A 10,368-nucleotide genomic window follows, 5' to 3' on the forward strand; every position below is an offset into this window, starting at 1 on the left:
AGACACCACCACCTCTGCACCCACCACCACAGCTACCACCACCACCTCTGCACCCACCACCACAGCCACCACCACCACCTCTGCACCCACCACCACAGCCACCACCACCACCTCTGCACCACCCACCACCACAGCCACCACCACCACCTCTGCACCACCCACCACCACAGCCACCACCACCACCTCTGCACCACCCACCACCACAGCCACCACCACCACCTCTGCACCACCCACCACCACAGCCACCACCACCACCTCTGCACCACCCACCACCACAGCCACCACCTCTGCACCCACCACCACAGCCACCACCACCACCTCTACACCCACCACCACCAGTGGCACCACCACAATCTCCACAGCCACCAGCACTTTGGAACCCTCCACAGCCACCAGCACCTCCGCACCCATCGTGACGGCCACCACCACCTTCACATCCACCACGATGGCCTCCAGCACCTCTTTGCCCACAAACACCACCACCACCTCTCTTACCACGACCAACACCAGCCCCCCTGCACCCTCCACGGCCACCAGCACCCCGGCATCCACCACCACCAGTGGCACCTCTGCAACCTCCACAGCCACCAGCACTTTGGAACCCACCCCAGGCACCAGCACCTCTGCACCCACCACTGCCACCACCACTTCTGCTCCTGCCACAGCCTTCAGCGCCACCTCCGTGCCCCCCGCCGCGGCCAACGCCACCTCCGCGCCCACAACCGCCATCACCGCCTCTGCAAACTCCACGGCCACCACCACCTCTGCACGCACCATGGCCACCAGCAGGCCTACTCCCAACTCCACCAGCAGCACCTCTGCAATCTCCACTGCCACCAGCACCTCTACACCCACCACAACAGCCACCAGCACCTCTGCGTCTACCACGACGGCATCGAATTCCTCTGCACTCACCACGACAGCCTCCAGGACTTCTGCACCCACCACCAACTCATCTTCCATCACCTTCTCCACCACCACTGCGACCACCTCCACCGATATGACCGCTTCGACCGTCCACAGCTCTTCACCCATCATATCCACCACGATTTCACATCCCAACAACACGACTTCACCTCCCACCACCACGACCAGTTCTACTGCCAACAACTCTCCATCCATCAAGCCCGCCACGAGTTCACCTCCCACCACTACTTTCCATCCCGCGGCCACTCCAGGTACGTGCCAGCTCACCTTTTCCTCCAGGCACGATGGCCAGATCCCTTCCCCTTTATTTTACGTCACTCCCTTGGCTTCTTTTTCCAGGGATCTGCCATAACGGAGGTACCTGGGTGGGCGGCCACTGCAAGTGCCCCGCGGGTTTCACGGGTGACACGTGTGATGAGATCAGTAACACCATCGAAACAAACGCTGGTAGGAAAGTCTTCTCGTTGGGGTTCATCCAGTGCAGGACAAAAATCTGCTGGGCAAGGAGGAACAGTGGGGTTCTCCGGGGGGGGGGGGGGGGAATGAACCAAGAGTGACCATCACACAAGGAACCTTCACCCTAACCAGGGCACAGTCCCACAGCACCCAAAACCATGAGCAGAGATGGTGGTTACAACGTGTACTAACCACGCCGGGTGAGGCAGCACCAGGATCCACCTGGGGGAAGCAGCTAGGAAGAGCAAGGGATGGGATCAGAGATGGGTGCAGAGGTTGATCACCCTCAACAGAGCTCAAAGCAGCTTTGGGTGTGCTGGGCTGAGCTTAAATGCAGCTCCTGGGCCAATGAGCAGAGGGTGGAGGTGCCAGGTGAGGCCACTCAGGGCAATTAAGGCTCGTTAGTGCCATAAGGAGCTCAAGTGCGTGATGCCCAGCAGCAAGGTTGAGGAGTCGGTGGTGGAGTCAGTGCCTGTGTCCAGAGGAGCAGCTGGGCTGCTGATGTCTAGATAAGCTCCTGGCTGCTTGCAACGGCTGGAGGAAGTTTTTCTTGGCTCCTTTGCAACAAACCCTAAAGCCAGGGGTGTTAACTGGAGATATTGGGGTTCCTCCTGCCGGGAAGGGGCTGTCTCCCCTTGTCTTCATGTCCTGGTCTTGACTTGCGTCTCCTCCTTCCCCAAAAGTGACAAATGGGACAGTGCAGGTGAAGCTGCGGGTCACCAACTGGGAGTTCACCAGTGACCTCGGAAACACCAGTACTTCTGCCTACTGGGAGTTTGTCAAGAACTTCACGACGCAGGTAAAGGGACGCGGGGAAGGGGCTGACCCTCCCTGGGGTCGTGGCGTGCCTGGTTGCGCACCCAAGTGTATCCCATGGGTGCTGCAAGCGCTGGGGGTTTCTCTGTGTGGTCTTCTCTGGGCACGGTGGGATGTATTCGAGGGGGACGCCCAAGATGGGGGAGATCCAGGAGGAGGGGAAGGGAATGGGGCCCCAGCATCCCCCCTGGAGACCTCTTTTCTTCCAGATGAACGTGGTCTACAGCAACATTCAAGGCTACAAGGGCATCCAGGTCCTGCAACTGATGTGAGTGCCGGGCTGCTGGTCAACGGGGAGGAGATGCTGGGGTGCACCAACCGGCCTCGCTCCCCGGGAGCTGGGGTGATCCCTTGGGAAAAGGGCATTAGCAATGGGACGGTGGCTTTTCCCACCAGGCCCGGCAGCGTGGTGGTGGATCACATCGTCATCATCTCCCTGCTGGTGACCGCCCAAACCCAGGAGAAGCTCGACGACATCGTGGTGGACCTGCGGAAACAGATTGACGTGGCAGTGGCACAGAACTGCAGAAATGATACTTGTGAGGCTCCCAGCAAGGGGATGGGCAGGAGTTGGGCCACCCATGGGGTGGGGGACAGCGTCCCACCCACCCGAAACCTCGCAGCCACCCCGGGAGGGGGCTGTGGGTCATGTCCCCCCCATGTTACCTCTTTTGTAGACGAGCTGTGCTTCGACTCCTCTCGCGTGATGGTCGGCAACGCTTCGTTCAACTTCAGCGAAGAGGGTGAGTGGATGGGGCTGTCCCCCGGGGGGATGCGGCCAGGTTGGGGGTGACCAGCATCCCTCAACTGACCTCTCTTCCCTCTCCAGGCTTCTGCCAGCAGGAAGTGCCTGAGGGCTACCAGGACTATTATTTTCCCAACCTGACAAGCTCTGGTTTCTACTGCGTATCCAACTGCACCCCGGGCACCGCCGGCACCATCGACTGCAACAAGGGGCGGTGCCAGCTCACCCCGAGTGGTCCGCAGTGCTTGTAAGGGCAGCAGTAAAACCATCCCCCGCCTCCAAAACCATCCCCTGTGCATCCAACCCTTCTGGCGCGCCTCCGTGCCCGTCTCCGAGCTCCTCTCCGCAGGGAAAGGGGTCAAAAACCCTGCAGGTTTGGAGCAGGGTCTTGCTCCGAGCAGCGTCTTGCTCCGAGCAGGGCTTGAGGTTGCAAAAAGGGGTTGGGGGGTTGCTTCTGGGGGTCCCAGCTTTACGTTCAAACCCCCTGTTGCTTCCACCCAGCTGCCACGAGACCGATATCTACTGGTACCAAGGGGATCGCTGCAAGGCCCGGGTCAGCAAGCTGGCGGTGGGGTTGGGCTTGGCCGTGGCCATTCTGGCCGCGACGGTTGCCGTCCTCACCGTCTTCCTCTTCCGAGCTCAGAGGACCGGATCGTTTTACAGGTGATGGGGGAGAGGGGGTGGTGGGTTTGGGGGGGGGGATCTGGCCCCGTTGCCCTGGGGTGGGAGATCTCGTTGAGCCGTTGATTTCTACTTTTTTTTAAACATGGGATGCGAGGCGTTCCTCATCCTGGCTAAAGCCCAGCAGCGTGGTCCCAGGGGCTGGGGGGGGACCTTGGTCCTTTGCAGGGGAGGAGGTGGAGGAGCCGGTGGGTGCAGGCAAGGGAGGGACCCGCTGGTGGTGACCCCACGCGCATCCCCCACCCCCTGTCTCCAGCACCCAGAAGGCGATGAAGGAGAGGTGGTACGAGGACGCGGTCGAGACGTGGAGCCTCCCAGGAAGCTTCACCTTACGGAACGAAGGTGGGTGTGGGGTGGGGGGGGGTCTCTGGTGACCCCAGGGGGTTGGGGGAGCCGGCTTGTGCCCCCCATCCCTACCCCGAGCATCTCTGCTGAAACCCCTCATCCCGCAGACGCCCAGCGTGAAGACAACCTTGACTCTGCGGACACATCGGCACCGGTGCGTTCCCCCCACCCACGGCGGTGGGACACAGGGCAGTGAGGACACCCCAAGTCCTGCTGACACCCTCTCCATCCGTCCCCCACCCCGACCCCCTCCACATCCCGGCAGGTCAAGCGCCCGAGGCTGGAGAAGTTCTTCACGCGGCTCTGAGCCGTGGCAGGGTGGGGGGCACCATTCCCACCCCGCCACCCCCAACCCCCATCCATGGGCATCGCTGCTGGGATGGGATCCGCTCCAGCGCTGTGGAAGAGCCTGGACCCTCTTCGGGGGGGGGGGGGGGGCCTTGACCCCATACCAGGGGTCTTCATCCTGTTCTTGTGAGCACTTTTAGGGTCATGACCCCAATTTTAGGGTGGTGACCTCACTAATTGTCATCGCTGGACAGGTCATGACCTCACACCCATTGGCACTTTCGGGCCGTGACCCCCACCTCCAGGGTCATGCCCCCACTTCCCTCCCTCCCCAAACGCACTTCAAGGGTGAGGATATCCCCCCCCTAAAACCGGGGCTGGACCCCCCTCCTTCTTCCCAATAAAGACACTGGAAAGGCTTTGGTGACACTGGTTTGTACTGGGACAACCCCATTGTAGACTTGGGGAGGGGGCAAGAGGCCGTTCCTACCCCTTTTGCAGCCCTTTTTTGGGGTGCCACCCCCCACCCACCCAGGACCCCCACCCTACTGCCCACGGGACACCCTCCTCCCCCACACCAGGACCTGCCGGTCGGATCAGGGCCACACCTGCCCACACCCCCAGGCTATTTTCGGCAACGCTTGGACTTTGTCCCCCCCCCCTCCCCCCCCGACACCTCCCAGCTGCCAGGTAAGGTGGAAAAAAAAAATAAAATTGCTAATTTTAGCACTCGGGGACAGGGCTGGGTGTGGACTGGATGGGTGCCCAAGCGATATCACGCGAGCCTGGGCGTGCTCTGCCTTTCCCGCTCCTCTGTGGGAACAGCGGTGACCCCGCGGTGACAACCCCCAAGGACACCTGCGTGGGGTGGAGGCAATGCTCGGATGGGTGACGTCAGACCCTGTTTCCTTCCTTGCATGTCCCGCTATCCAGGGGTGGCACCGCCTCGGGACCCCCTTGATAGTCCCACCATCCAGGGGTGGCACCGCCTTGGGACCCCCTCGATGGTCCCACCGTCCCTGGGTGCCGTGGGTGGCACCGCCTCGGGACCCCCTCGATGGTCCCACCATCCAGGGGTGGCACCACCTCGGGACCCCCCGATGGTCCCACCGTCCCTGGGTGCCGTGGGTGGCACCGCCTCGGGACCCCCTCCACGTCCCCTCCCCCAAAGCCACCGCGGTTGCCCTCCACCCCACAGCCCTTTGTCCCCTTCCCCATGGGAAGGAGGCACGGATGAACCCCTGGGCTGATATTTAACCCCGGGGGCGAGGGCAAGGACGAATTCTCCCACGTGCGTCACCCATCAGACTTGCACCTTTGGAGTGATCTGATGGCAATTCCTGATCGCTCGCTCAGCAATTCACTCCTCCCGAATGCTTTCGCTTTCTGTTTTGGGGGTGGGTTTTGGCGCGATTTGCATCCCACCACCGGCCCCATCCTTCAGCCAAGCCCACAGCCCCCTCGCGAGGCACGGGACCACCTTCCGTGTCCCCGACAGTGTGCCGAAACAGGCAGGTGACAATAAAATTAACGTTTTATTCAACTATAAAAAGGACCGTTGTAAACAGCTACGCGGGGAGGAAGAGGATGGTGGGTTTCCTGGTGCTTGCCATCCAGAGACCCTCCACCCACCCGTCACGTCCCCCTTTGCTCGCCACTGGCTCTTGGGTGGCTCCGCTCAGGGGATGGCGATGTGGGACGGTCGCTGGATGTGGATCTGGGGAGGAAGGGGAGATTGGGGGGGGGGGTTCGCCACTACAGTGGGGTGGGGGGACAGTGTCAGGGTCCTGGGGACATGGCACCTACCTTCTGCGAGGTGTCCACCCTCTCCAGGTCGATGCAGGTGGTGTTGGGGGTCTCCACGTCTGCGGGGTGGAAGGAGAGGTGGTGTGGACCCCCAGCAGCTCCCCAGGTGCCGCAGCCCCCCCAACCCCCTGTCATCCAGCCCCCCACCAGCCCCGTTACCTTCCCACGTCTCTGCCTGATTGCTGGTGGAAAAGCCCTGGGAGGCGGTCCAGCTCTCGTCCGCGCTGCAGTACAGCTCCGAGCGGGAGGTCAGCTTATTCCTGCGCGGTGGGACGGAGATGGATGAGAACCAGCCACGGTCCCCACGGGACCCCCCCAACCCCACGGCGCTGCACTTGCCTGTACTCTTCGCTCTGCTTCCGAGCTCGCATCAAGAAGGCGGTGAAGATGGCGATGGCTACGACCAATATGGCCACCGGTACCCCTACAGCCACCCCCACCTTGCTGACCCGTGAGCTGCAGGCGCTGTCTTGGTACCAGAACACCGCCTGGTCCGAGCACCTGGTGGGGATGTCCAAGCGGTGAGAGCGATGCCGGGGGAGGGGGCACCCATTTGGGGAGGGGGGGATGGACAACGGGGTGCTTACTCGCACTGTGGTCCCGTGTGTGTCACGCCGCACGTGCCGTGGACGCAGCGGTAAGGGTTGGTAGAGCGTTTGTCGCATCTGGTGATGCAGATGACGCCGGTGGTGGTGAGGAGCGGGGAGTAGTAGGACTTGAACTCCTCCTGGATGTGGCTGTCGCATAGATCTAAGGGTGGAGGCACGTGGCTCAGGGTGCGGAGGCACGTGGTTTGAGGGGTCCTGGGGTGGGGGTGACTGACCCGCGGGCTCACTTACTTGCTTGAACCTCTTGCACCCCGTAGCTGGTGACGTTGGTGAATGAAGAGTTGAAACAGAAAGAGCCTGGGATGGAGAGAGCAGCTGCTGGTGGGCACCCATGGGCTCAACCCACCCCAGCGAGGACCTTGCCCTGGTGCCACCTGACACGTGGAAGGTGACCACTGGCATCACTCACAGTTGTTTCCTTGACAGGTTTCATTGCAGTCGCTGTAGTTGTTGAAGGCACTGACGAGGCTCTCGGAGATGCTCTCCACCGTCTTGTTGGCCGTGAGGCTGGCGAGCACCTTCAGGATGACCGTGTAGTCCACCACGACGCTGCCCTGGCTGCAAGCAGAAGGGGCACTGGTGGCTCAGCAGGGCTAGGCTGCGGTCCCACACTTCGGGGGACCCAACTGGGACCAGTTTGGGATCCCTAGCGTAGAGGGACAGCACGGCCACAGTTACATGAGGCTGGACCATCCTGGAGGAGCCCCAGGGACAGAACACGGCTTGGAGGGATGTGGATGGCCCATTCTTGGAGAGCATCACCTCGAATTGACCCCCGTGGGTCCCTTCACCCCAAATCACCCTGCCAGAGCAGATGGAGGGGGTCAATACCCCCACGAAGACACACCACCCAGCCCCTGGGGGGCACTCACGTTAGTTCGTTGATCACCACATCTTGGTAACCCTCTATATGGTTGTAAATGTTCCGCATCTGGAAGACAAAGAGAAGCCGTGGGAAGCTCCAGGCACCAGCCCCATCATGCCCCAAATATCCCCCAAGGGTGCTGCCCCAGCACGGGGACGCCCATGACATCGTCGTGCCCTGACCTTGTTCTTGAAGTCCTTCTCAAAGTCTCTGAAAGCTGCAGAGTTCTTATCTTTGAGTTCGTCTGTGAATGGCCTGTTGTCGACCTTCGTCTTCATCTCTACCGTCGCGTTCACCGTCACTTCGTCAAGCAGAAGGAGATCCATGAGCAATAGACCCGGGCGTCCCCGTCCCACCCCCGGTCCCTTGGTCAGGGGACCAGGTCGATCCCTCCTTGGTGGCCCCCATTCCCAGGTTGGTCCCTCCGTGGTGGCCCCAGTCCTGGGTCAGTCCCTCCGTGGTGGCCCCGTTCCCAGGTTGGTCCCTCCGTGGTGGCCCCAGTCCTGGATCAGTCCCTCCGTGGTGGCCCCATTCCCAGGTTGGTCCCTCCGTGGTGGCCCCGTTCCCAGGTTGGTCCCTCCGTGGTGGCCCCAGTCCTGGATCAGTCCCTCCGTGGTGGCCCCATTCCCAGGTTGGTCCCTCCATGGTGGCCCCAGTCCTGGGTCAGTCCCTCCGTGGTGGCCCCAGTCCTGGGTCTGTCCCTCCGTGGTGGCCCCATTCCCAGGCTGGTCCTTCTGAGGTGACCTCAGCCCACGTCCTGGCTTGGTGGCCCCCCACGGCAGCCCCAGTGCAGCGTAGCGCAGCTTGGGATGGCTCCCTACCATTTGTGACCTCGACGATCTCCTTGGCGAACTGACACTCAGAGCCCTGGAAATTTGGGGGGCATTGGCAAATGCCATTGGCCCAGGTGCCACCATTTTGGCAGATGGCTATCTCACAGATTTCACCGTAGTACCCATCAGGACACGAGCACTTGATGCCATCCCATGTGGCCCCGTTCTGGCACGGACCTGGAAGAGGAACCCCAGGATATGGGTGCTGTGACACAGCCCAGAGGAAGCCCAGGAGCGCGAAGCCACCTGGAGAATGCCTGGGGCATGGTGGGAGGTCAGGGAGTAGGGACGTGGCTAGGTGGTGCCACCAAGGAGGAAGACTCACCTGAACTGTTGTTGGTTGTAGTGGTGGCAGTGGTGGTGGTGGTGCTGGCAGTGGTGGTGGTCGTAGTGGTAGGGACGGTGGTGGCAGTGGTGGTGGTGCTGGCAGTGGTGGTGGTCGTAGTGGTAGGGACGGTGGTGGCAGTGGTGGTGGTGCTGGCAGTGGTGGTGGTCGTAGTGGTAGGGAAGGTGGTGGCCGTGGTGGTTGTAGTGGTAGGGATGGTGGTGGTCTTAGTGGTGGTGGGGGTGGATGTATTGATAGGGACGGTGGTGGGGTTGGTGGATGTAGTGGTAAGGACAGTGGTGGGGATTCTGGTTGTAGTGGTCACTGTCATGGTTGTATTGATAGCGACGGTGGTGGGGGTGGTGGTCATAGTATTGGGGGTGGTGGGCGTGGGGGTGGGGGTTGTACGGTTAGAGATGGTGGTGGGGTAGGTGGTTGTAGTGGTAGGGACAGTGGTGGGAATTGTGGCTGTAGTGGTGAGTGTCGTGGTTGTAATGGTAGGGACGGTGGTGGGGGTGGTGGTTGTAGCTGTGGGGGTGATGGTTGTATTGATGGGGATGATGGTGGGGGTAGGGGTAGCAGAAGGGATGGTGGTGGGGGTACTGGTTGTAGTGGTAGGGACGGTGGTGGGTGTCGTAGTGGTAGGAATGGTAGTTGTAGTGGTAGGGACAGAGGTGGGGTTGGGGGTAGTAGAACGGAAGGTGGTGGAGATTGTAGTGGTAGAGGGGGTGGTGGTCACTGAACTTGTGCTGCCTAATGAAGCTGGCGTGGGGTTAGGAGAGCTGGTTGGGATAGGAGAGCTGGCAGGGCTGGTGATGTCAGCCGCGGTTGTAGAGCTCAACGTGCTCACGGAACTGGTTGGCTCGGTGGTGGCCGACGTGTCCCCTGAGGTCTCTGTGTTCCCCGATGTCCAGGAGGTGACAGTCGAGCTCGGCATGGTGACAGAGGTTGGTGGCTCGGTGGTGGCCGACGTGTCCCCTGAGGTCTCTGTGTTCCCCGATGTCCAGGAGGTGACAGTCGAGCTCGGCATGGTGACAGAGGTTGGTGGCTCGGTGGTGGCCGACGTGTCCCCTGAGGTCTCTGTGTAACCTGATGTCCAGGAGGTGACAATTGTGCTGGGCATGTTGATGGTGGTGAATGGCTCGGTGGTGGCTGACGTGTCCCCTGAGGTCTCTGTGTTCCCCGATGTCCAGGAGGTGACAGTCGAGCTCGGCATGGTGACAGAGGTTGGTGGCTCAGTGGTGGCCAACGTGTCCCCTGATGTCTCTGTGTAACCTGATGTCCAGGAGGTGACAATTGTGCTGGGCATGGTGACAGAGGTTGGTGGCTCGGTGGTGGCCGACGTGTCCCCTGAGGTCTCTGTGTTCCCCGATGTCCAGGAGGTGACAATTGTGCTGGGCATGGAGACGGTGGTGATTGGCTCGGTGGTGGCCGACGTGTCCCCTGAGGTCTCTGTGTTCCCCGATGTCCAGGAGGTGACAATTGTGCTGGGCATGGTGACAGAGGTTGGTGGCTCGGTGGTGGCCGACGTGTCCCCTGAGGTCTCTGTGTTCCCCGATGTCCAGGAGGTGACAATTGTGCTGGGCATGGTGACAGAGGTTGGTGGCTCGGTGGTGGCCGACGTGTCCCCTGAGGTCTCTGTGTTCCCCGATGTCCAGGAGGTGACAATTGTG

General features: G+C 61.4%; 1 protein-coding gene across 1 annotated transcript; it reads right to left on the minus strand.

Moving 5' to 3' along the window:
- Positions 1-5,936: 5,936 nt before the first annotated feature.
- Positions 5,937-7,603, minus strand: LOC148052974 (mucin-3A-like). The gene is made up of 8 exons (XM_087777832.1): positions 7,545-7,603; positions 7,082-7,230; positions 6,904-6,969; positions 6,652-6,814; positions 6,404-6,565; positions 6,224-6,324; positions 6,065-6,123; positions 5,937-5,975 (listed from the first exon to the last, which is right to left on the minus strand). The coding sequence occupies exons 1-8, from the start codon at positions 7,601-7,603 to the stop codon at positions 5,937-5,939; spliced, it is 798 nt and encodes a 265-aa protein (XP_087633958.1).
- Between the last annotated feature and the right edge of the window lie 2,765 nt (positions 7,604-10,368).

This window comes from Nipponia nippon, unplaced genomic scaffold (assembly GCF_047370975.1).
Source record: "Nipponia nippon isolate SJK-2023a ecotype South Korea unplaced genomic scaffold, ASM4737097v1 scaffold_41, whole genome shotgun sequence".
Classification (NCBI taxonomy): domain Eukaryota; kingdom Metazoa; phylum Chordata; class Aves; order Pelecaniformes; family Threskiornithidae; genus Nipponia; species Nipponia nippon.

Coding starts and splice junctions, on each gene's coding strand:
- LOC148052974 (XM_087777832.1), bottom strand. CDS start 7,603: ATGCGGAACATTTACAACCATATAGAGGGTTACCAAGATGTGGTGATC. Junction 6,325..6,403: donor AAGCAGAGCGAAGAGTACAG/GCAAGTGCAGCG, acceptor CCCACCGCGCAG/GAATAAGCTGACCTCCCGCT. Junction 5,976..6,064: donor GGGTGGACACCTCGCAGAAG/GTAGGTGCCATG, acceptor CTTCCTCCCCAG/ATCCACATCCAGCGACCGTC.